General features: G+C 39.7%; 1 protein-coding gene across 1 annotated transcript; it reads right to left on the bottom strand.

Moving 5' to 3' along the window:
- Positions 1 to 2,034: 2,034 nt before the first annotated feature.
- On the bottom strand, positions 2,035 to 27,468 carry LOC307249177 (uncharacterized protein). Its single transcript, XM_080025814.1, has 17 exons — positions 27,316 to 27,468; positions 25,350 to 27,168; positions 23,481 to 23,654; positions 23,164 to 23,328; positions 20,380 to 20,426; positions 16,891 to 17,396; positions 12,142 to 12,230; positions 11,842 to 11,922; positions 11,629 to 11,742; positions 11,128 to 11,232; positions 9,590 to 9,668; positions 9,134 to 9,362; positions 7,185 to 8,982; positions 6,627 to 6,800; positions 4,551 to 4,715; positions 3,790 to 3,836; positions 2,035 to 2,932 (listed from the first exon to the last, which is right to left on the bottom strand). The coding sequence occupies exons 1-17, from the start codon at positions 27,350 to 27,352 to the stop codon at positions 2,397 to 2,399; spliced, it is 6,165 nt and encodes a 2,054-aa protein (XP_079881940.1). The 5' UTR covers positions 27,353 to 27,468; the 3' UTR covers positions 2,035 to 2,396.
- Between the last annotated feature and the right edge of the window lie 196 nt (positions 27,469 to 27,664).

The following is a 27,664-nucleotide window of genomic DNA, read 5'->3' as shown; positions in this document are numbered from 1 at the left end:
TAATACAAAGCCTAGGTTCTGTAAATTGGTATGTTGCTAGCTACGGTTGGCCCCTTTTTGTTTACATACAGGTAGCGGATCATGAGGAGATATTCACTGATTTTGACCAAAAAGTGATTTTGACAACAAGCGTTCTCCAGAATCACTGACTACACCTTTAACTGTCCATGCATTGAAAGGATTATTTTACTGTCGCATTTTCTTAAACCCAAGAGTGAAGCAACAAGCTAAACAAATAATTTTAACCAATTTTAAATTCCTTTTGTTATATGCTGTAACATACGACACTAAATCTGATTCTGTTTTGTTTATAACATGCTTGTTTACTTTATTATTTGTCTTGTATCTGAATCTACCAAGTTGTATCCAGCGCTGAACGAAGTAAAATGTTTTTTTCTACAAAGTGATTGTACTGTAAACTGAATGGGTTGAGACTAAAGACCCCTCCCCCCTGTGACTGTATATTATATTATATTATATTATATTATATTACATTATATTATATTATATTATATCATATCATATCATATTATATTATATTATATTATATTATATTATATTATATTATATTATATTATATTATTATTATATTATATTATATTATATTATATTATATTATATTATATTATATTATATTATATTATATTATATAGTTAGTGTTTTTATCAATTCAACAATTCCACTTTCTTCTTTTTATTAAAGGTGCAGTGTGTAATATTAGAATATCTAGTGGCATCTGGCGGTGAGATTCTAGATGTCAACGCTCCCTTGCTAACCCCTCCCCTTTGTGGAGAATTTACAGAAGCTACGGTGGCCTTCAAGGACAAGAAGCTATAGTTACTAAAGATGGCATCATCCACCACTGCCTCAAGTCTTTCCACAATATCAAGTGTTGAGGTGAAGATGTATTTAGTTATTTATTCTATAGTACTTCTTCTTCTTGGTCTTCCAACAGTTGCATTTCCCCAGGACGCCCACTATATATAAAAACCTGTAAGGCCGTTAAGTTTGTCCGTTCTGTGCTACTGTAGAAACATGGCGGAGCAACATGGCGGCCTCAGCGCCCCGCTCCTATGGAGATATAAAAGGCTCATTCTAAGGTCACAACAAACTAATTTTATTTTCAAGAGATTGTACACTAATTAAAACATACTGATGGATATCATATTCCATTCCTACCAAATCTGTTCTGAAAAACACCAATAAATTCCACACACTGAAACTTTAAATCAATTGCCCATTTATCTATTTTGTTTATTAGTGAATCGATTGTTTGGTTATAAAATGTCATAAAAACGTTACATTTTCCCGTCACATTTTCCTGAAGACCAAGTGATTTTAGGTTTATTATCTTTGTACAAACAAGTCAATTCAAAGTTTGTTAAACATTAAAAGGCATTAAGACCGGGAACAAGAACAAGCCAACAACGGCAAAATATGATTCAAAAGAGTAAAATAGAACATGATAGTAATAAAGATTACAGTGCAGAGGAATCCAGTTAATTGGTCTCTAGCGGATCAATTTGTTGTGCAGCAAAATACCCACGTAATAAAAACAATATATCTATATTTTAAAATATCTGAAAAAGTAAAATTTTTCATTAAGACTATTTGACATTAAGCCTTTCTTATTTTTTTTTACAAACAAGTCGATTCAAAGTGCCTTACACCAGTGGCGTTGCTAGACCCCTTTTACTGGGGCACATGCTCCACTGTTGAACTGCTGAAACAACCTACATCACTGCTGTGCCCCAGTTAAGAACTTACCTACACCCTTAATTCACCCCAAAATCGGCACATTTAAAACACACAGCAGGCATTCTGAATTTTTTGTAGAGCTTTATGTCTAGCAACTCCCCTGCCTTACACAGTACTGGTCTGTATTTCTTTATGACGTCGGGCTTTGAACTTGCCTCTTGCTTATACAGTATATCCATCTCATCGCTGCTTTTTTTTGTCAGAGGGTGGGGGGGTCGAATACCGCTGTCAAGTGGATTGTGGGTCTGAATCGCTCATCAAAGCTCATGATTTAAAGATGGAGTCAGCAATTCCGAACACTTTTTGTTAAAAGCAGTGAATATCTCCTCATGATCCGCTACCTGTCTGAACTGTGTGTGTGCTGAGAAAGATTCTGGGGTTAATACACAGCCTAGGCTCTGTAAACTGGTATGTAAAGATAGGTGGCCCAACGTAGCTAGCAACATGCCAGTTTACAGAGCCTAGGCTGTGTATTAACACTGGATTCTTTTTTAACGCACACATAGTACATAAAAGCTAGCCTTTAGGTTGTGGATGGTGAGGAGATATTCACTGATTTCTACTAAAGAAAATTGACGAGCATTCTCCAGAATCACTGACTCCACCTTTAAACCACAGGACTGGAAGGTGTCTCCCTCCTACAGATGACACAGAGACACTGAGGAACCATATCCCCACATAAACCCAAACCCAGGATACAGAGGTTCAGTGAATGTGGTGTTGAAGGTGTGGAGGTGGATCAGTGAGTCAGAGGAGACTCTGTAGAAAGACAGAGAGCCAGCAGGACAGTCCACATACACTGCTACTCTGTGAGAGATAGAGGAGGAGATGGATGTTTCTCTGTTATTGTGATAGACAGAGTAATAACCAGCACCATCAGAGCAGGACAGACTCCAGGACTGATCATTCTGTCCAAACCCACAGTCTTTACTGTCTCCTTTCCTTCTGATTCCTCTGTAACTCACTGATATACGAACAGTTCCTCTCCACTTGACCTCCCAGTAACGGCGACCAGTCAGACCATTACTACACAGCAGCTGAGGATAGGTGTCAAATCTCTCTGGATGATCAGGATAAGGCTGCTGCTCTGTCACACATGTCACCTTCCTGTTGTTGTCAGACAGTTTGAGTTTTCTGTGTACTGTGTTTGTGTCCAGTGTGAGTTTACAGGCCCCTGATGGAGAGAAAAAGACACAACACAGCAGCAGTTTATCATCAGACACCTGAAGGGTTTATTCTCTGATTGTGTCCTGATGTTCATTTCTAGAAAGTTTAATGATGACACATTTTGTCTGTGGTGTAACGAAAACCTGAAAACCATATTTGAGTAAGAGTAGAAATACCTCACTAGATACATTAATCTGTTACAAGAGATATTACAGACCTATTACAGAACCACTTGAGTAAAGTAAATAAGTATCTGATTTTGAAAGTATTTCACAAGTATTAAAAGTAACAGTGACTGTCCTACTGTTATATAGATTAGTATTACTTGTGCATTAATATAGAAGCAGGATTTGTAGCTGGGAATAATCTGAAAATATATTTTATTTTCGTTTTGTTTCACATTTTTATTCATAGATTGATTGTTTTATTGTTCAAAATTCTAATGATAAAAAGAAAAAGCAGCAGATTTAAAATTTGATTTGTTGGAACCATGACATTATTGGCATAATTGCATTAAAATGTACTATTATCAAAATAAATAGTCAATAGAAAATTAGTTATTGAGTTATAAACTGGGTATATATGTTGGGATATATAAAATATTTTATAAACTCTTCAAACTGTATGTTTAGTGTGTAAAACATCTTTATTGATAAAGCAATAGTAGCTTAAATCATCAGATAAATGTAGAGTAAACATTTAACATTTCCCACTCAATTGTAGTGCAGTTAATATATAAATTAGCATTAGGAAATACTCAAGTAAAGTACAAGTGCCTAAAAACTTGTACTTAAGTACAGTACTTGAGTAAATGTAGTTAGTTACATTACATGTCTGCATCAGTCAAACTGAATCCACACTTACACTTCCTCACACCAGGTTTTAACCTCTGCTCTCCACTGTGGTCCACCCTGGAGGAAGAAACACAGTCAGAATGATTTCCTATCAACATGAGTCCTAACAGCTGAGCAGTGTTCCTCAGTGTGTCAGTGTGACAGAGAAACAGGCTGAAACTAATCTGTCACAAGAAGATAATGTATTAATTCATGTGGGCTGTCAATCGATTAAAATATGTAATCGTGATAAATCACATGATGGTCCATAGTTAACTCTGAGCTTACATTTTTATCTGTTCTAAATGTACTCTCAAACTTAGTGAGTCATGCATTTGTCATTTGTACCTTTATTCCTGTTGGGGCCTCTTGGACCAGATCAATATTGTAAATAAGAAATGTTCTGTTCTTAATGCTTTATCTGGAAAAATAAAGGTTAAATAACAAAATAAAATAAAGGGATGTTTTTCAAGTTTTTAATACTCTAATCAACATGGGAGTGGACGAATATGCTTGTTCCATACAGATGTATGTCGTTTCTTTTGCAACAATCCAAAACAACGACGGTTCAGAATATTCTCCAGAATAACTTCAAATGTACTGCTGTTTTGTTTCATTGTTTTTGTAGTTCGTAGACCTCTTTCTTCTGATCTGCATTTAATTTACGGGTGTATTCACACTGGGAAAGTCCGCTAGTTCACTTGCTTTGGTCCAGACCAAATCGAATTTAGATTGTTTTTGTTTGGTGTGGTCCAGAAAGAAAGTGTGTGAGCTCTTGTTGTCTGTCCATACCTGAGAGTGTCCAGTCTCCAGTCTGGATCCTCCGACAGCAGCTTCACTCCTGAGTCTCCAGGATGGTTGTAGCTCAGGTCCAGCTCTCTCAGATGGGAGGGGTTGGATTTCAGAGCTGAGGCCAAAGACTCACAACCTTCTGTTGTGACCAGACAGCCTGACAGACTGGAATAGAAAAATATTATGAATTCAGTATTTCAGAAAATCATGTCAGCGGAAAAATCCTATATGTTGGAAGACGTTAGAAGCTGGATGAGCATTATTTATAAGATCCACTGTTAAAGGTTCAGTAAGTGATTTGGTCCTTTTAGCTAAGTTCCTGTCAGTTACTGCAGTTAGCAGTCCCCTCCCTCGTCCCTACGTCACCACCACATGAACACACAGCCGTCTTCATCAGATAGTGCCGCGATGGAGAGCAGCGGGTCATCGTTCACGGGCACAGAGACCCGCCTCTTTATAGCGCTCTGTCTCCTGATTTGATAAAAACCAGCGGGATACTCAAAATTTTATCTGCCAATTACTGCAAAGCTGAATGACTGGGAGACCTGTGTCATGAGCTGTGCATACTGTTTAAGTGATTGCTGTATGAATATATAGAGAGATTTAACACTTAAATTAACAAATAAATATCACTCACTTCTCCTTAAACAAACAGATGAATTTCTGACCTGAGTGTTTCCAGTTTACAGTGTGGACTCTTCAGTCCAACGGACAGACGCTTCACTCCTGAATCCTGCAGGTCGTTGTTACTCAGGTCCAGCTCTCTCAGACTAGAGGACTGGGAGCTGAGAACTGAGGACAGAGCTTCATAGCTTTTCTCTGAGAGGTTACAGCCACTCAGCCTGAAGAAGAATTAGGGAACACAGATTCAAAAAAATAACAAAATTGTTTATTATTTTAAAATGAAGCATTATGGACTAGGGATGTGGATTGTTGCCTTTTATTAGTATTGACCCCATTATCGAGACTTTTTTTTTATTGAGCAAACCTGAACACATCACATCTTAGACTGTATGTTTATTTATTTCGATAAAAGTTCTTATCATGCCTATTTCAACACGTTTTCATTTTATCACTATTTTTTACTGACATAACTTTCTGGGTGAGAACTGAAATGCGGCCAAACTTTTGATATCTTCTCACATTCAGCCATCCTTGCAAGCAATTGAGCATCAGATTGTTTCTTCCCTTGGTTTAGCACCTAATGGCTGACAATGAATTCCGTAAGATTTAATGGGCAATTAACCTATGCAATAAAGCTATGCAGACCAGTGATTGGATACGACCCTAAAGTGATTGGATTGATTAGATTTAAATGACGTGACTCGATTCAAGATGTAACATTACGCTATAGAATTTACTGGACTCGATAGCAGAACCGTTAACATATATAAAATATAACTGGGTTTTAATGGCCATCCCCCCTGTTCACATGTTTAATATGTCCACCTACAGAGCTTTGTTGGAGGCTTTGACCCTAACCCTGGTCCAGCTCTCTCAGATGGGAGGGGTTGGATTTCAGAGCTGAGGCCAAAGACTTACAACCTTCTGTTGTGACCAGACAGCCTGACAGACTGGAAGTCGATAAATATCATGAATTCAGTATTTCAGAAAATCATGTCAGCGGAAAAATCCTATATGTTGGAAGACGTTAGAAGCTGGATGAGCATTATTTAAAAGATCCACTGTTAAAGGTTCAGTAAGTGATTTGGTCCTTTTAGCTAAGTTCCTGTCAGTGACTGCAGTTAGCAGTCCCCTCCCTCGTCCCTACGTCACCACCACATGAACACACAGCCGTCTTCATCAGATAGTGCCGCGATGGAGAGCAGCGGGTCATTGTTCACGGGCACAGAGACCCGCCTCTTTATAGCGCTCTGTCTCCTGATTTGATAAAAACCAGCGGGATACTCAAAATTTTATCTGCCAATTACTGCAAAGCTGAATGACTGGGAGACCTGTGTTATGAGCTGTGCATACTGTTTAAGTGATTGCTGTATGAATATAGAGAGATGTAACACTTAAATTAACAAATAAATATCACTCACTTCTCCTTAAACAAACAGATGAATTTCTGACCTGAGTGTTTCAAGTTTACAGTGTGGACTCTTCAGTCCAACGGACAGACGCTTCACTCCTGAATCCTGCAGGTCGTTGTTACTCAGGTCCAGCTCTCTCAGACTAGAGGACTGGGAGCTGAGAACTGAGGACAGAGCTTCACAGCTTCTCTCTGAGAGGTTACAGCCACTCAGCCTGAAGGAGAATTAGGGAACAAAGATTCAAAAAAATAACATAATTGTTTATTATTTTAAAATGAAGCATTATGGACTAGGGATGTGGATTGTTGCCTTTTATTAGTATTGACCCTTAATCCAGACTCCGTAACGAGTTAGTTTAGTGATACAACTATCAATACTTCTCTATTATTTGGTTGAGAGATGAAGCAACACTACGTTGTTTGTATAAATAGTTTTGCTTCTAAGGCGAGGATTAAACAGGCTCAACTTCTATCTGCTGGGAGAACAAATTTCTCAGCCTAATAATCTGCTCATAATAATTTTACTGAGCAAACCTGAACACATCACATCTTCAATTGTATGCAACCCCCCTGTTGACATGTTTCATGTGTCCACCTACAGAGCTTTGTTGGAGCCTTTGACCACTGGCAGCAGCCTCAGAAGAGCCTCCTCTGAAGCAGAGTATTTCTTCAGGTCAAACACGTCCAGATCTTCTTCTGATGACAGTAAAATGAAGCAGAGAGCTGACCACTGAGCAGGAGACAGTTTATCTGAGGAGACACGTCCTGAACTCAGGGACTGTTGGATCTCCTCCACTAGAGAACGATCCTTCAGTTCATTCAGACAGTGGAACAGATTGATGCTTTTCTCTGAAGAGATATCCTCACTGATCTTCTTCTTGATGTACTTAACTGTTTTCTTGTTGGTGTTGGAACTACTTCCTGTCTGTGTCAGCAGACCTCTCAGGAGATTCTGATTGGTCGGCAGTGAAAGACCCAGGAGGAAGCGGAGGAACAAGTCCAGGTGTCCATTTGGACTCTGTAAGGCCTTGTCCACAGCACTCTGGTGGAGATTTGTTAGATTGTCTCTGAAGACTTTAGACCGCCAGGATGATGTTTGTTCATCAGATATCAGATTGACTCCAGAGTTGATGAATGTCAGATAGACATGAAGAGCAGCCAGAAACTCCTGAACGCTCAGATGGACGAAGCAGAACACCTTGTCCTGGTACAGTCCTCTCTCCTCTCTAAAGATCTCTGTGAACACTCCTGAGTAAACTGAGGCTGCTCTGATATCGATGCCACACTCTGTCAGGTCTGATTCATAGAAGATCAGGTTTCCTTTCTGCAGCTGCTCAAAAGCCAGTTTTGCCAGAGACTTGATCATCTTCCTGCTCGCTGGACTCCAGTGTGGATCTGTCTCAGCTCCTCCATCATACTTGGTGTTCTTCAGTTTGGCCTGAACCACCAGGAAGTAGATGTACATCTCAGTCAGGGTCTTGGGCAGCTCTCCTCCCTCTCCGGTCTTCAACACGTCTTCCAGAACTGTAGCAGTGATCCAGCAGAAGACTGGGATATGGCACATGATGTGGAGGCTTTGTGAAGTCTTGATGTGGGAGATGATTCTGCTGGCCTGCTCCTCACCTCTGAATCTCTTCCTGAAGTACTCCTCCTTCTGTGGGTCAGTGAACCCTCTGACCTCTGTCACCATGCCAACACAGTCAGGAGGGATCTGATTGGCTGCTGCAGGTCGTGTGGTTATCCAGAGGCGAGCAGAGGGAAGCAGTTTCCCCCTGATGAGGTTTGTCAGCAGCACATCCACTGAGGTGGACTCTGTCACATCAGTCAGGATCTCATTGTTGTGGAAGTCCAGAGGAAGTCGACACTCATCCAGACCATCAAAGATGAACACAACCTGGAACTCTTCAAAGCTGCAGATTCCTGCTGCTTTGGTTTCAGTAAAGAAGTGATGAACAAGTTCCACCAAGCTGAACTTTTTCTCTTTCAGCACATTCAGCTCTCTGAACGTGAATGGAAATGTAAACTGAATGTCCTGGTTGGTTTTGTCTTCAGCCCAGTCCAGAGTGAACTTCTGTGTTAAGACTGTTTTCCCAATACCAGCCACTCCCTTTGTCATCACTGTTCTGATTGGTTCATCTCTTCCAGGTGAGGCTTTAAAGATGTCTTCTTGTCTGATTATTGTTTCTGGTCTGTGTGGTTTCCTGGATGCTGTTTCAATCTGTCTGACCTCATGTTCATCATTTACTTCTCCAGTCCCTCCCTCTGTGATGTAGAGCTCTGTGTAGATCTGATTCAGAAGGGTTGGGTTTCCTGCTTTAGCGATCCCCTCAAACACACACTGGAACTTTTTCTTCAGGTTTGACTTCAGATCACGCTGACAAACTGTAGAAAGACTTCCTGTATGAACAAAGTAGTAATTATATCAATGAGTAATTATAAGTGTTAATGCAAATATGAATGCATACACACATTTTCCCCATCAATCTTTTAAGACTATATTAAATGTCCCAATTCACCGTCATGTTAAGCCTATGAGAAATCCTCTTACTGCTCCACAGAAGGTCAGCCAGCTCCTCCTGCTTCATTCTCCTCAGGAAGTTCAGTGTGATCTTCAGAAATGCTTCTCTGCTGCTCCTCCTCTGCTCTTCATCCTCACCGTCCAACACCTCCTCATCCTCCCTCTGACCCTCTAAGCATTCTGGGTCATCTGGACTCAGAAGCTTCTGGATCTTCTTCAGCTCGTTCTTCACAAAAGTGACGATGTTTTCCTCCAGCAGCTGAAACAGAATATTATATGAACAATCAAACTAAAATCAAAAAGCATCAGCTCAATGTATAAATATCATATTAAATGAACAACACACTCAAAATAAAACAATCAAACTACAACCATGAAACAAACATCAGATCCATGTTTGGTCAGACTAACAGTCCACTGGTCAAAGAAGTCAAACACAGATATTATTATTGAGAAAAGTAAAGTAGTTGTTGTACATGTACAGACCATGAATGTGGAGTCCAGGTGTGTTTGTTGCTGCTGGGCAGACCGACCACTGGGAACCTCTGAGACCTCCTGGTCGACTCTGTGGAGGAATCATGAAGAATTATTTATTTTATTTGTATAATATTTTAAAATATTATACAATTATAAGGCAAATTAAATTCTAGTAACATTCCACCCTTTTTATAATATTTAATGCTCAATACATGCTTTCTGCCTATTGAACTTTGTCCCAGTAAACTAACAGCCCCAAAGTGTTTTGCTAAGACAAAAGTTGTTGTTTAGCCTTGAAGAAGAAACTGCCTAATAAGATTTTGGCACATACAGAGGTATGACGCATTCATGTGCACAGTAGTTGAGAAGAAAAGACTCCCTAAATTTCCCATATCCTGTTATCTGCATAATTAAAAACATTTCTGCTTTCGCCAGCAAAACAAGGGCTGGACACACCAAACCTAGTATGTGTTTGCGCACACACCACCTTCTCTTGCATATAATCCCATGTACACTGTTCATTTCTTTGTATTCAATTATGTAAGCTACACTTGTGATACATGTTGTTTGACCCTTGCATTTGCTGTTTGCAAGTAAACTTCACCTGCTTTTCAGAAAGCCTGACTCAGTTTCAATTATTCAAATACTTGGTTTTAATAATTCTAATAACAAGTACATGCACAACAAACAAACAAAAAGTCGACATGACAATAGTACATGAAGCAGCACAGGAGAGACAGAACGAGCTACACAAAAGCAGACAAACAAGCAAGCAAAGTAAGTGTTGCAAGACGCAGGACAAATTCACAGACAGACACGCTGACACAAGGAGGCATGAGCAGGCGGGTCAAATTTAGTGCTGGCAGGACATATTATCAATGAGCCACTGTTTCAGATTAGAACTAAATGACCGATATGTGTTTAGGTCTCTGATACATGTTGGGATGTTATTCCATTCATGTGAGGCTGCAACAGAGAAGGCTGACTGACTAAAGGCACTTTTCCTAAATGGAATAATGCAGTCCCCTCTCGTGAGTTAATTAGCTCTTAACATCATGTCTGGGTTTTGGGTAACGCTCCAGGGGCAACTGGCCCGGTGTCTGTAGAACAGAACCGGGGGCAGACAGAGAAGGAGCAGGAATTGAAATATAATGTAAAACTTTAAAATCACAATTTCATGAATCCCATATATTTTATAAACACAGAATTACACACATTCCATAAATGAGTCTGAATCAGCTTTATAGTTGAACATAATGTATTCTTGAAAGAGTTTACTGAAGGTGACCTCACCACTTCTTCTAGAAGCTCATTCCATGGTTGTATCGCACAAATTATATATATATTTTTTTCGCATTTCAGAAAAACATGTGTGCTGAGGCAGAACCGCCAGTGTCTGGTTGTATCAGACAGGTTGTACTGGGCAGCTCTCACTGTGAATGTGTTTGACTGTGTGAGTGTGAGGCACAACTTAGTGCTCAGAGTTCTTCCATAGTGGGTTTAAAAACTGGAAACAGAGTGTTGATTTGTCAGATTTAAATCCTTACCTTAGATCAACAGACTGACGTCCATCTTTGAAGTTTATACGTTGATCCATAGAGAAGTCACTCTTCATGGACAAACAGCTGGAGTCTGTTTGTTCCAGCTTCCTCCTGATAGAAACACATAGGAAATAATTATTGATCTTTTTTAATAGCACAGATCTACAAACAGACTTTAGTTACTGCAGTTTAGCAGTCGAAATGTCAAAGTACTAAAAGTGAATTCTAGTTTGAACACAGTCTTGAAGGACACACAGCTGGGTCAACACACACACACACACACACACACACACACACACACACACACACACACACACACACACACACACACACACACACATACACACACACACGCACACAGCTTTGAGTGTGAATAATGATGATACAGTGATTTGAGTCATGGACAGTTAGAGATCCTTAGACTCATGAGATGAGCAACATGAACATGGTATGATTATTATTATTTTGATGCTGCAGACATGATAAAGTAACTTGATGTTGACTAACTCTGTTTCTGGATAACTTCCTTTGAAACATAGTGGGGGCTCCTTGGAACAGTCACTCTTGAAGGACACACAGCTGGGTCCAGGTCCAGGAGAGTCTGGTTTGTCATGTTGGGTCCTGATGGAATCACAACAATGTAAAATGCTCCTGAAGAATATTGTTTGAGTTTAGAATGTTTTAATGCTGAAAACAACAAACGGTGAGATAAATAATTACTGTTGTTCAGCTTTGAACTTCATAGGTTGTTGCATAGACCGGTCACTCTTGATGGACAAACAGCTGGGTCCAGGTCCAGGTCTGTTCAACACAACAAACACACACACACACACACACACACACGCACACACACACACACACACACACACACACACACACACACACACACACACACACACACACACACACACACACACACACACACACACACACACACACACACACACACACAGAGCTTTGAGTGTGAATAATGATGGTGCAGTGATTTGAGTCATGGACAGTTAGAGATCCTCATGTCACCTCTGAGCTTTGGTCTGGCCGTCATGTTCCCCACACAGAGTGGTTTTAGAGGGAGGGACTCCCTCCTCTCTGTCCTCACTCTGATCCATAGCAGAGCCCACACCTTCACACAAACACAACAACATGTTCATTCATTACAACAAGCTTTACATCACAGGACACATTAGTTCACTGTCACTAACAGGACAGGACTGATCCATGCTGCTCAACTCACTGCATCAGCTCACACACACTTTCACCTGGAGAAGAAACACACACCAACTGAAATACTCATTTCCATCATTAAGGTTTTGAATAATACAGGTGAGCAATTAGAATCTGAAAGCAATACGGAATGCCTGAGAGCCTGAATTGTATTCCATCATGTATTAATGCACAAAAGACACAACATGGTGCATACAGACTCACCAGTGCTTTAGTTTGCACGTTCAGATGATTCAAACTAAAAAGAACCAGATGATTATTTGATGACTATGGTGAAATTACCCAACAGTAGTCATACAGCTGACACCCAGCAGATGGCGCCACATGGATTCTACAGACAAGTAGCGGAGGATTTGAGCAAGAAACAAGAAGAAGGAACGAGAAGGAAGTATAGCCAGCCTGTATAAAACAAATACTCACTTCTGCTATTACTACTACTTTGACACACGGAAGATACTCTGTGCAAAGTATTGTTTTACCAGTATTGTGAACAAAATGTACTTCCATGTGAAACAGAAGTCAATGACTTGATGCAACAAATGTGACTGTAAAGTATCAAGTAAAACGTTTCCAGCTGAGGTATTCCATCAGTGGCTGCACTTCTACTATCAGGCCACTAGAGGGCACCATTAAGCTGCAGTGAAGTGAAGACCAGGATCATTTATATTTATACAATATTGTCTTCTGATGTTCTACTTCAAACTGTGTGAACGTGTGTTTCTACATGTTCTGTGTATATTCGACTTGTTGATCAAATACTTTGTGAGTAAAATGTGAATCTGTAAAGTATCAAGCTGTCAGATAAGTGTAGTGGAACAACAAGTCCAAAGTTTCCTTGTGAAGTGCTCAGCTCCTTTACTACAGTTCAATGACTAACACCACACTGTCAGATTGTATTACTGCATCAACACACTCTTATGTCACTAGTATTCATGATAATATCACACCAACACAACATGGAGGGTCTTAGTTAACGGCTGTCTCACATCCTTTATCTCTAGCTTCCTGTCAAACTCCTGAGTTATGAATTTGAACACATTCCAAATCTTTTCTGTTTCTACTGTTACTAGATTTACACTAGAAATAATAAAATATTATCATTATTATTTTAAAAAGGAGACCAGAGTTGATCGCTTACCTTCAGCTGCAGCTTGAGAGGACAAAATAAAACAAAGAAGAAGTCCATTTAAACAGGAACCAAGAAACCACAATCTTGTGATTCAAACATTGCTCAATAGCTGACAGTGAAAAAAGTTGTGGTAACACTTTACAATAAGGTACACAAAATTGTAGTAGCTACTACATACCTACTACATAGTTTTTTTTTTTTTGTGCTACCTATGTGTTAGGTAGCACAAAAAAAAAAACCCTATGTAGTAGGTAGCACATAGGGGTTTTTTTTTTGTGCTACCTAACACATAGGTAGCACAAAAAAAAAACCCCTATGTAGTAGGTAGCACATAGGGTTTTTTTTTTGTGCTACCTATGTGTTAGGTAGCACAAAAAAAAAAAACATATGTGTTACCTACTACATAGTTTTTTTTTTTGCGCTACCTATGTGTTAGGTAGCACAAAAAAAAAAACATATGTGTTACCTACTACATAGTTTTTTTTTTTGCGCTACCTATGTGTTAGGTAGCACAAAAAAAAAAAACCTTATGTGTTACCTACTACATAGTTTTTTTTTTTTTGCGCTACCTATGTGTTAGGTAGCACAAAAAAAAAAAACCCTATGTGTTAGGTAGCACATAGGGTTTTTTTTTTGTGCTACCTATGTGTTAGGTAGCACAAAAAAAAAAACCCTATGTGTTACCTACTACATAGTTTTTTTTTTTTTGCGCTACCTATGTGTTAGGTAGCGCAAAAATTCCTTCTTCCTTCAAGGGGACATAGCACTCTCTTACTCAGCTGCGCTTTATCCAGGACGAGCCGCAGAATTATTTTTTTTCTCTTTTTTCCTTCTTGTTTTTAAGCGATTTCTTTTCATTTCAAGGGGACACAGTGGTGACCTCATACACTGTGGGGACTTCATGGCCCACTTTCACTCACTCTGACTGGGCTGTGCTTCCTCCAAACCGCCCCATTATATTTTACTTCTTTTATCACTTTATTTTATTCTTTCTGTACATATGTATAGTGTTTAGTGTGATAGTGATATTGATAGTTATAGTTATAGATATTTGATTTGATTTGATTCAATTTATTTCAGACATATCAATATACAAAACAAAATGAAAAGCATGAAAATACAATAAACAAAAATTATGTTTTCACAAAAAAAAAATATATATATAGTTACACTACCGGCTTTACTTCCTCAGTCGTGAAGTGATATGGAACTCTGCAAACCGATTGGACGTCATAGCAGTTCTGTATATGCCCATTAGTTAGGAGCCAATCAGATCGCTTGATTTAAGCTTCCCTTTTTTTGTCATTTTTGGGCTAAAACGCTTTGTTAAGGAGTTTTTGCTTTTGTCATTTGGCTGAAGTGGGAACATATATGCAAAATATGTGCTTATTTATTTATTCTATAGTACTTCTTCTTGGTCTTCCAACAGGTGCATTTCCCCAGGACGCCCACTATGTATAAAAACGTGTAAGACCGTTAAGTTTGTCCGTTCTGTGCTCCTGTAGAAACATGCCGGTGCAACATGGCGGCCTCAGCGCCCTGCTCCTATGTAGATATAAAAGGCTCATTCTAAGGTCATAAAAAACAAATTTTATTTTCAAGAGATTGTACAGTAATTAGAACATACTGATGGATATCATATTCCATTTATACCAAGTCTGTTCTGAAAAACACCAATACATTCTACACACTGAAGCTTTAGGTCAATTGCCCATTTATCTATTTTGTTTATTGGTGAATCGATTGTTTGATTATAAAATGTCATAAAAACGTTACATTTTCCCATCACATTTTCCTTAAGACAAAGTGATTTTAGGTTTATTATCTTTGTACAAACAAGTCAATTCAAAGTTTGTTAAAGAGGACCTATTATACTACTTTTCTGGTCTTAATTTCTTGTTTTACACTGCTATAGAGCAACCTGACACGAATCACATCACAAAAAACTATGTAGATTTTCGGGAAGCTCTTTCTCTTATTTTGGCGATCCAGCACATCCTGTCAACACTTGAGTGTGTGTGCTTCGGCAATCTCCGCTCCCTCCGCCTGTGCATCGGCCATCTCCGCTACCCTCCCCCCCCCCTCTTGCAAACCCCACTCCGTTGTGATTGGTTACCTTCCTTCCGGAACACTTTCAGTGGCGGGAAGCGCGAGCATGGACCTATAAAGGCGCGAGGCAGACGCGAACAGGGAAGTGACAGCATTACCATACATGGAAACATCCGCGTGGTCACGTCACAAATTTTTATGCGACGTCACGAATTATGAAAGGGTAGACCGCTCTGAAGACGTGACTTCTCGACTGGCTAGAATAGTGTTTAGTGCTCTGCACAGACACCCCAGACGGTCAGCAGGGAATACGTCGAAATGCATGTAAGTCATTATTTGATAATTTAGTATGGTTAAGCATGACTATGAATCATCATAACAACGTTTATAGGTCATAAAAGTCAAAAAGCATCATAGGTCCTCTTTAAACATTAGAAGGCATAAAATCTGGGATCAGAAGGCAACCTTAAAATATGATTCAAAAGAGTAAAATAGAACATGATAGTAATAAAGATTACAGTGCAGAGGAATCCAGTTAATTGGTCTCTAGTGGATCAATTTGTTGTACAGCCAAATACCCACGCAATAAAAACAATATATCTATATTTTAAAATGTCTGAAAATGTACAATTTCCCATTAAGACTATTTGACATTAAGCCTTTCTTATTTTTTTTTACAAACAAGTCGATTCAAAGTGCCTTACACCAGTGGCGTTGCTAGACCCCTTTTACTGGGGCACGTGCTCCACTGTTGAACTGCTGAAACAACCTACATCACTGCTGTGCCCCAGTTTAAAAAAGAACCTACACCCTTAATTCACCCCAATATCTGCACATTTCAAACACTCAGCAGGCATTCCCAAATTCTTTAGGGCCCCAGTAGAGCTTTATGTCTAGCAACTCCCCTGCCTTACACAGTACTGTATTTTGTCATAATGTCGGGCCTTGAACTTGCCTCTTGCTTATACAGTATATCCATCTCATCGCTGCTTTTTTTTGTCAGAGGGTGGGGGGGTCGAATACCGCTGTGCAGTGGATTGTGGGTCTGTATCGCTCATCAAAGCTCATGATTTAAAGATGGAGTCAGCAATTCCGAACACTGTTTGATAATATAAACTTTTTGTCTAAATCAGTGAATATCTCCTCATGATCCGCTACCTGTCTGAACTGTGTGTGTGCTGAGAAAGATTCTGGGGTTAAGACACAGCCTAGGCTTTGTTTTTCAACGCACACACATTACATTGGCTAGCCTTCAGGTTGTGGATCTCGGGCCAATTTGACTAAAGAGAATTGACGATTAATCTCCAGAATCCCTTTAAACCACAGGACTGGAAGGTGTCTCCCTCCTACAGACGACACAGAGACACCGAGGCCCCGTGGCGGACTGTAAACCCAGGATGAAGAGGTTCAGTGAATGTGGTGTTGAAGGTGTGGATGTGGATCAGTGAGTCAGAGGAGACACTGTAGAAGGACAGACAGCCAGCAGGACAGTCCACATACACTGCTACTCTGTGAGAGACAGAGGAGGAGGAGAGGGGTGTTTCTCTGTTATTGTGACGGACAGAGTAACCACCATCAGAGCACCTCAGACTCCAGGACTGATCATTATTTCCAAACCTACAGTCATCACCGCCTCCTTTCCTTCTGATTCCTCTGTAACTCACTGATATATCAACCCATCCGCTCCACTCGACCTCTGAGTAACACCGGCCGGTCAGACCATTACTACACAGCAACTGATAACACTTATCAAATCTCTCTGGATGGTCGGGATATGGCTGCCTCTCCTCTTCCCATGTCACCTTCCTGTTGTTGTCAGACAGTGTGAGGTTTCTGTGTACTGTGTTTGTGTCCAGTGTGAGTTCACAGGAATCTGATGGAGAGAAAAAGACACAACACAGCAGCAGTTTATTTTCAGACACCTGAAGGGTTTATTCTCTGATTGTGTCCTGATGTTCATTTCTAGAAAGTTTAATGATGACACATTTTGTCTGTGGTGTAAAGAAAACCTGAACAGAATACTTGAGCTAGAGTAGAAATACCTTACTAGATAAATTACTCTGTTTCAAGTTACCTATTACAGAACCACTTAAAGAGTAAAGTAAATAAGTATCTGATTTTGAAAGTATTTAAGTATCAACAGTATTTGTCTTAAGTATTAAAGGTCACATATTATGCTAAATGCACTTTTTAAATGTGTTCTAACATATCCATGGGTCCACGGTGTGCCTAGAGACTGCCAAAATATAAAAAAAAATAACAATCTCTCCTTTTCTCACTCTCCCCCTTTCTGAAACCCCCACTCCTCCCCCCAATATACTCCAGTCAGAATTTTCCCCTTTTCTGACCTCACAAACTGGAAAGCCAGAAGCTTCCACTGTGCAGCCCACACCCCTATTTCTTATTGGTCCACGGCCCTGACAGACAGAGGGCGAGGCGTATCTGGCTTCGCTTCCGGACAGGGGGCGGGGGCAGCTCAAAGATTGTATATTTACGAAGGGAGCTGCAGCTCTTTTTAAAAAATAGGCCATTGTGAGCTTAGCTGAACATCAGCATAGTACAATAAATTATCTGAAAGTTTTTTTCAGCAAACAATTAAAGAAAAACGTATTAGGGACCACTAAGACCATATAATATGGTGTATAATAGAACGTATTAGGGACTACTAAGACCATATAATATGGTGTATAATAGAACGTATTAGGGACCACTAAGACCATATAATATGGTGTATAATAGTACCGAAAAGTGTGTAATATGGGAGCTTTAAAGGTCAAAGTGACCGTTGTGGAAAAGGCTCCCTCTATGGGTTATTTTGTGTAGTGGTTGAGCGGCCATTTTAGCCCTTATATGGGCATTTCCGGTTTAAGACGTGACTCAGCCGACAGTTGCATTACTGAGTGATGCTTTGTGATATGCAGTCGGGAAAAGATCGCTCCCGTCACTTGCTTTGGATGAGTAGCTTATAATTGTAAGTATGTCATGTTTGCTTGCAACTACAGTGCCTTGCAAAAGTATTCATACCCCTTGGAATTTTCCACATTTTGTCACATTAAAACCACACACGTACATTTATTTTATTGGGATTTCATATGATAGAATGCATCATTGTGAAGTGGAATGGAAGTGAAATATGGTTTTAAATTTTTTTTAGAAATGAAAAACTGAAAAGTGTGGTGTGCTTATGTATTCAACCCCCTGAGTCAATACATTGTAGAACCACCTATCGCTGCCATTACAGCTGCAAGTCTATTGGGGTATGTCTCCGCCAGCTTTGCCCATCTAGAGACTGATATTTTTGCCCATTCTTCTTTGCAAAATAGCTCAAGCTTCAGATTCAGCATCAGATTGGATGGAGAGCATCTGTTAACAGCAATTTTCAAATATTTCTCAATATTCTCAATTGTATTGAGGTCTGGACTTTGACTGGGCCATTCTAACACATGACTATGCTTTGATTTGAACCATTCCATAGTAGATATGGCTGTAATTTCTGTTGACAGACGCTCTCCATCCAATCTGATGCTAAATCTGAAGCTCAAGCTAATTTTTTAAGAAGAATGAGCATGTCAGTCTGTAGATGGGCAAAGCTGGTAGAGACATACCCAAATAGATTTGCAGCTGTAATGGCAGTGATAGGTGGTTCTACAAAGCATTGACTCAGGGGGCTGAATACTTTTGCACGCCAAACTTTTCAGTTTTTTATTTATAAAAAAAATGTAAAACCATGTTTCATTTTCATTCCACTTCAAAATGATGCGCCACTTTGTGTTAGTGTATCACATAAAATCCCAATAAAATAAATGTACGTGTGTGGTTATAACGTGACTAAATGTCGAACATTTCAAGGGGTATGAATACTTTTGCAAGGCACTGTATATAATGTTTAGTTATTCAATGAATAGAGTTAGTAATTTCGTTGGTTTGTCTAACTGTTATAGGTTAGCTTGCTAGTTTATTTCACCTGTCAGTTAGTTATCACGCCGTGTTGTAGAGGTGCCATTTTAGAGCAGCCACCAGATGGCACATGCTGTTTGTCAGAGTGTGTTAATCTATTGTTCACATACTGTATTATCGCTGATTGTCCCAAAGTTTATTAGTAAGTGAAATGGCAATTATTCTGTTCTATCTTATACTTATAGTTAATGTTGCTACTAAGTATTATTTATACTTTGTAACTTAGTTAATTAGTAAAGCAGTTTACTTATTGCCATGTTTATTTCTTTCTCAGAACACATTCCAAGCAAGTCAGTCTGTTGAATTTGTGGACAACAATAAAGCCTGTATACGAATACTCAACCTGCCTCATCTCTAACAACTGTCCTACTGTTATATATTAGATTATTATTACTTCTGCATTATAGAAGCAGGATTTGTAGCTGGGTATAATCTGAAAATATATTTCATTTTCATTTTGGATTTAAGTTTTGTTTTAAATGTTTATTCATTTGTTAATTCTTTGCATATTTGCATTAAAAATAATTATTATCAAAATAGTCACTAGAAAATTATTTATCGAGTTATCAACTTGGTATACATGTTGGGAAGTATAACATATTTTATAAACTCTTCATACTGTATGGTTTGTGTGTAAAACATCTTTATTGATAAATAACTAATAGCTTAAATCATTAGATAAATGTAGTATCTGTATCAGTATCGGACTCTAATGAGTACAAAATGAAAATTGTCCACTGAATTGTAGTGTAGTTAATGTATAAATTATCATTAAGAAATACTCAAGTAATGTATAAGTGCCTCACACTTGTACTTAAGTACAGTACTTGAGTAAATGTAGTTAGTTACATAACACCTCTGCATTTTGTCTCCATCAGTCAAACTGAATCCACACTTACACTTCCTCAGACCAGGTTTTAACCACTGCTCTCCACCGTGGTCCACCCTGGAGGAAGAAACACAGTCAGAATGATTTTCTATCAACATGAGTCCTAACTGCTGTTCAGCATGAAGCAGTGTTCCTCAGTGTGACAGAGAAACAGACTGAAACTCATCTGTCACAAGAAGATAATGTATTTCTTTATTAGGGCTGTACATCGATTAAAATATGTAATCGTGATAAATCACATGATGGTCCATAGTTAACTCTGAGCTTAGATTTTTATCTGTTCTAATCCTCAAATTTACAGCTTTTACATCTCAGTCGTACTTCAAACAGAAACTTAACACTGTTTTAGTAGACCCCTCCTGCTCCTGTTGATTCCCCAGTTTCTCACCTACACCCTTCACACACAATATAACATCGACACATCTTAATTTATTTTTTTCCACCCCCAGACACATGCATCAGCTCACATACAGATGCGCACACGCACAAGCACACACACACACACGCACACACACACACACACACACGTCCCTTAATTTATATGTTGTCTTATCTATTACACCCTGGCCAGACCTTCACACTTGTACCATGACTCTTTTTAGTACAATTGTGTTTTCTATTTTCTTTCTTTACATAGGCTGTGCATTTGTGTCTCCGTTGTATATTTGTCTAATTTAGTCTTGTGTATTTGTCATTGTCTTTATTCCTGTTGGGGCCTCTTGGACCAGATCAATATTGTAAATAAGAAACTGTTCTTAATGTTTTATCTGGAAAAATTAAATAAATAAAGGGATATTTTCCAAGTTTGTAATACTTTTATCAACATGGGAGTGGACGAATATGCTTGTTTTTTTGCAACAATTCGAAAACAACAACAAATACAGTTGAGAATATTCACTAGAATTTTATTCTGGAATAACTTCAAATGTTCTGCTTGCTTGTTTTGTTGTTTTCGTAGTTCGTCAACCTCTTTCTTCAGATCTGCAGTTCATTTAATTGTCCGGTTTTCTGGAGCTTTTACTGCTTCTATCGCAGAGTGATACAAATCTTTGCAAACAGGAAAATTACGTTATAGCTTTTGTATACGCCCCTACATCATGACTATGAACCAATCAGATCGCTTGATTTGAGCTACCAGTTTAAGAGAAAACACATGTCCTTCTTCCAGGGCTCCAGAGTGCGCCTAATTTGGGCGCACGTGTGCCCAAAAATCTGGTGAGTGCGCCCAGATATTTTCACTGGTCGCACCAGTGCACCTGAAAATTTTCACGTCATATTATGTAATATTGGGTGCTGTGCTGCACGATTCTTCTAATCACGATGTGAGCTAGAGCAATTACATTCCTCACAAATGGCTGCGATTGCGATTTAATGTAGGATAAATGTGCGCGCGTGTCTAAATGTTCCAACCGCTCCTCTCGTCTTTTTGGTAGCGTACTCGGCTCCTCTGGCAGTGTGTGTAGCTGCGCGAGCACCTACACGGCGTGCAAGACAGGTGCAGACTATGGTGCAGACAGCAGAGTAAACAAACAAACATGGACACCGACGCGCATCAGCATCCACGCTGAACTGTGACGGAAATCAAAGCCAACGTCTGCTATATGGGGATTTTTAGGATTCAGTAAGGTGACGTTGAACACATTGAACTGCTGTCTAAAACTTGGAAAGTAATAGTCGCTATATGTCGCGTGGCGACCGGTGGCAACTCACCCAGTCTATCAATTCAGTGCGGAGAAAAGTCGAATGCATGAGAGTGAAGGGCCACGCAAGTTTCAGTAAGTTGATAGAGACTATTGTCTTGAGGAATGCCTTTATTTTCATGGGGAAATTATGATTATTTTTTAATTAAGTGTTTTATTATTTTGAAAACAGTGTAGGTAAGGGGTGTGTGCACGAGTACACGTGTACTCGTTTGGTAAATCATAAACGTTTAAGAAAAAATCAATAAATGAAAACCGTTTTTTTTTTTTTTTTTTTTACTTTGGGAAATGATTATAGGCTATCTCCAGGAGTGGAGGGCGATGTGATTTACTGTACTAAAGCAGATAACACAACACATTATTGTGTTTGGTTACAATATTTATTAATTTAAATATTTAACTGCACGCTCCACCTTCAGTTTCACTTTTGTTTTCATCTCCGTCTCAAACAGCTGGTCCTGGAGTCAGTCTAATGACAGATGATCACTAGGCAGTTATGATCACTTAAGTCAAAAAGCTAAATCATGAAATGACTGCCTCTCTCTGTCTGTGTGTCTGCTTGTCTTTCTAACTGCACACTGTCACTCCAACAGCCTCTGCAAAAAAAGTGACGTTGACCCCCTCTCCCCCCCCATATTATGGTTAAATGTGTACACAAAAAAATTGCAGACTGTAACCATTTAGACATTTTTGTAAACATTCACACCCCTAGTGTAGGCTGCTAGCCTAGTACAAGCTTTATTTTCTATATATTTTCAATGATTCTTAATATGTGTTTGTTTTAAATTGAGATCAAGTTTCAAAACTATCAATAATCTCAAATTTTCCTTGAAAACCAAGAATCATAATACCATTTATTTATTATATTGCATCGCAAATCGCAATATTAGCCACTATAATCGCAATCACACAATTTCTCCAAAACGTGCAGCACTAATTTGGTGCACCCAAAATATACGCTGGTGCACCTAGATGAAAAAGTTAGGCGCACCGGTGCACCCAATGAAAAAGTTAGTCTGGAGCCCTGCCTTCTTCATGATGGACCAGAGGGGAAGGACACCAGCAGTGTGTGAGCTCTTGTTGTCTGTCCATACCTGAGAGTGTCCAGTCTCCAGTCTGGATCCTCCGACAGCAGCTTCACTCCTGAGTCTCCAGGATGGTTGTAGCTCAGGTCCAGCTCTCTCAGATGGGAGGGGTTGGATTTCAGAGCTGAGGCCAGAGACTCACAACCTTCTGTTGTGACCAGACAGCCTGACAGACTGGAATAGAAAGATATCATGAATTCAGTATTTGAGAATATGATGTCAGTGAGAAATTTCTACAGATGTTGACCTGCATTACCAACATGAACCTAAAGCTGGATGAGAAGGATTTAAAAGATCAACTGTTAAACAAACAGATGAATTCTGACCTGAGTGTTTCCAATTTACAGTGTGGACTCTTCAGTCCAACGGACAGACGCTTCACTCCTGAATCCTGCAGGTCGTTGTTACTCAGGTCCAGCTCACTCAGACTAGAGGACTGGGAGCTGAGAACTGAGGACAGAGCTTCACAGCTTCTCAGTGAGAGTTTACAGCCACTCAGCCTGAAGGAGAATTAGTGAACATAAATAAAACAATGTTTATTATTAGAAAAATCAAGCACTATTGACAATTTGATTGATATGAAATCATTATCGAGACTCCTTATCAATCCGACTCTTCATCAATGCCACCATCGATACGTTTCTATTATTTGATTAAAAGACAATGAGACAATAACCTTTTAACTGGTTTTTCGTTTATTGTTTATAAGATGATTCGAGCTGGTGATAGGACGTTTAACAGGTCATATTTCCGACTACTGGGATAACAAATGTCTCTCCCAAACAACTATATAATTAAATTTTCTCGCCAATTTTTCTTGTTGTTGAAAATATCATAATGACCTTTGGAAAATCGATTTATGTTGACCAGTGATTGGATACACATTGAAGTGATTGGATTGATTGGTTTTAACCCATTGATGACTATGGCAATCTAGGATGCATGTCCTTAATGCCTGAGGGTTTTCTGAAAAAATAGTACGAATGGTCAAGTCTACCAAAACCTTAATATCTAAGCCTGTGTAGCACATAGAAACATGAAATAAAATACATTTAAAGGTTAAGGTTCACAGGTTTTATTTAAACATGCTCCCTTAGTGCTTACAAACCAACACATTTTTCTAAAAATTGTCAAAATTAGATGGGGGAGAAAAAAAAAGAATAAATAATATAAAATATTTAAAAATAATGTGCTAAATGAGGTTATAACCCTGCTTACTTTTAGTATGGATAGTAGTGACTGAGTGTGCAGTGGAGGGATAAAGATAGACGGATATAGGAAGGAGAAGATAGCTTTATTTTATAATTTAGTTCAGTTATCACTGGCACCATAAATCTGACTTCCCAGTACAACTGGAACGCAGACTGACTCCTGCTGTCGGGAGCCGATCAGCTGGTCCAAGCGGCTGTATACCACGGAGATGACAATGAAACTGAAACTTAACTATCGCCTGGCTGGGCTGAATTTGAGTTGGAGCAGCAAAATATAGCCTAAATTCTTAAATATTGTTAATAAATTGATGCAATGTGTTGTGTGATTTTCGTCAGTAGCCTATAGTAAACCTAGATTCTGCGCTCCGAACGCCACTAACTGTTCTGTAATACACTATCGCGGACACAGCCGGGGTATTTCTTTTACTATTATTTTTTATTCATTTATTTTTTATTTTTTTTATTGGCGTGATTTTTGGCAAACCACACAACATTTGTGTGGTCACGTGGTCTTAAAAAATCAACAAAACTCACCTCATGTGTATTTGAACCAATGACGGTGCATTCTATGCTGCGCACGCCATGACAATTAGATAAAGTAACAATGCTGCGCGACGCAGCATCAGGCAGGAGATACAATGTGGCATTGCGCAGCAGCCGTCATCAATGGGTTAAATGACGTGACGTTCTGATAGCAGGATTGATAATCTAAAAAAAAAAAAAAACTGTCTGATTTTTGATTAATTTTTGATTTTCAGGTTTTGAAAAAAGAGGAACTGGGTCCTTAACGGGACTGTTTGAATATGTTTTCTGTTTTTACATTAATTTGTTGTCTGTAACTGTGCTGCTGCTGCCTGTCTTGGCCAGGACTCTCTTGCAAATTTATTATTAATCTCAATGAGACTTTTTCCTGGTTAAATAAATAAATAGAAAACGGTTCCAAGCCCCGTCCCTACTATTGACATGTTTCATATGTCCACCTACAGAGCTTTGTTGGAGGCTTTGACCACTGGCAGCAGCCTCAGAAGAGCCTCCTCTGAAGCAGAGTATTTCTTCAGGTCAAACACGTCCAGATCTTTTTCTGATGACAGTAAGATGAAGCAGAGAGCTGACCACTGAGCAGGAGACAGTTCATCTGTGGAGAGACTTCCTGATCTCAGGGACTGTTGGATTTCCTCCACTAGAGAACGATCCTTCAGCTCATTCAGACAGTGGAACAGATTGATGCTTTTCTCTGAAGAGAGGTCCTCACTGATCTTCTTCTTGATGTACTCACCTGTTTCCTTGATGGTGTCTGAGCTACTTCCTGTCTGTGTCAGCAGACCTGTTAGGAGATTCTGATTGGTCGGCAGTGAAAGACCCAGGAGGAAGCGGAGGAACAAGTCCAGGTGTCCATTTGGACTCTGTAAGGCCTTGTCCACAGCACTCTGGTGGAGATGTGTTAGATCAGCTTTGTTTTGATTAGCTTTGCCTTTGAAGACTTTAGACCGCCAGGATGTTTTTAGTTTATCAAACATCAGATTGACTCCAGAGTTGATGAATGTCCGATGGACATGAAGAGCAGCCAGGAACTCCTGAATGCTCAGATGGACGAAGCAGAACACCTTGTCCTGGTACAGTCCACTCTCCTCTTTGAAGATCTGTGTGAACACTCCTGAGTAAACTGAGGCTGCTCTGATATCGATGCCACACTCTGTCAGGTCTGATTCATAGAAGATCAGGTTTCCTTTCTGCAGCTGCTCAAAAGCTAGTTTTGCCAGAGACTTGATCATCTTCCTGCTCTCTGGACTCCAGTGTGGATCTATCTCAGCTCCTCCATCATACTTGGTGTTCTTCAGTTTGGCCTGAACCACCAGAAAGTGAATGTACATCTCAGTCAGGGTCTTGGGCAGCTCTCCTCCCTCTCCGGTCTTCAACACATCCTCCAGAACTGTAGCAGTGATCCAGCAGAAGACTGGGATGTGGCACATGATGTGGAGGCTTTGTGATGTCTTGATGTGGGAGATGATTCTGCTGGCCTGCTCCTCATCTCTGAATCTCTTCCTGAAGTACTCCTCCTTCTGTGGGTCAGTGAACCCTCTGACCTCTGTCACCATGCCAACACAGTCAGGAGGGATCTGATTGGCTGCTGCAGGTCGTGTGGTTATCCAGAGGCGAGCAGAGGGAAGCAGTTTCCCCCTGATGAGGTTTGTCAGTAGCACATCCACTGAGGTGGACTCTGTAACATCAGTCAGGATCTCATTGTTGTGGAAGTCCAGAGGAAGTCGACACTCATCCAGACCGTCAAAGATAAACACAACCTGGAACTCCTCAAAGCTGCAGATTCCTGCTGCTTTGGTTTCAGTAAAGAAGTGATGAACAAGTTCCATCAAGCTGTACTTCTTCTTTTTCAGCACATTCAGCTCTCTGAACGTGAATGGAAATGTGAACTGTATGTCCTGGTTGGTTTTGTCTTCAGCCCAGTCCAGAGTGAACTTCTGTGTTAAGAATGTTTTCCCAATGCCAGCCACTCCCTTTGTCATCACTGTTCTGATTGGTTCATCTCTTCCAGGTGAGGCTTTAAAGATGTCTTCTTGTCTGATTGTTGTTTCTGGTCTGTGTGGTTTCCTGGATGCTGTTTCAATCTGTCTGACCTCATGTTCATCATTGACCTCTCTAGTCCCTCCCTCTGTGATGTAGAGCTCTGTGTAGATCTGATTCAGAAGAGTTGGGTTTCCTGCTTTAGCAATCCCCTCAAACACACACTGGAACTTCTTCTTCAGGTTAGACTTTAGATCATGCTGACAAACTCCAGAATTACTTCCTGAATTAACATAGTAGAAATAAGATCAATGAGTAATTTATGATGCACATATGAACATAAACATAAACATTTCTTCTTCCATTTCTTGAGACTTTGTTAAATGTCCCATTTCACATTCATGTTGAACCTTTACAGAAATCCTCTTACTGCTCCACAGAAGGTCAGCCAGCTCCTCCTGCTTCATTCCCCTCAGGAAGTGCAGTGTGATTTTCAGAAATGCTTCTCTGCTGCTCCTCCTCTGCTCTTCATCCTCACCGTCCAACACCTCCTCATCCTCCCTCTGACCCTCTAAGCATTCTGGGTAATCTGGACTCAGAAGCTTCTGGATCTTCTTCAGCTCGTTTTTCACAAAAGTGACGATGTTTTCCTCCAGCAGCTGCAACAGAATGTTATTTGAATACAATCAAACCTAAACCATTTTGGATGGAGTGAGGGTCCACTGGTCCAAAAAGTAAAACACAGATATTATTATTGTGAACAGAACAGATGGAAAGTA

This window comes from Ammodytes marinus (assembly GCF_949987685.1).
Source record: "Ammodytes marinus genome assembly, chromosome: 4".
NCBI lineage: Eukaryota > Metazoa > Chordata > Actinopteri > Uranoscopiformes > Ammodytidae > Ammodytes > Ammodytes marinus.
The sequence above is the reverse complement of the archived record's forward strand: the minus strand, read 5'-3'. Positions and strand labels throughout refer to the sequence as shown.

Excerpts from the sequence above, each read along its gene's own strand:
- LOC307249177 (XM_080025814.1), bottom strand. The coding sequence starts at position 27,352 with ATGAAGCAGGAGGAGCTGGCTGACCTTCTGTGGAGCA. Across the intron at positions 27,169-27,315 it reads GGCTGACCTTCTGTGGAGCA|GAAGTAATTCTGGAGTTTGT; the intron begins GTAAGAGGATTT and ends ATGTTAATTCAG. Across the intron at positions 23,329-23,480 it reads TGTAAATTGGAAACACTCAG|TCTGTCAGGCTGTCTGGTCA; the intron begins GTCAGAATTCAT and ends TTTCTATTCCAG.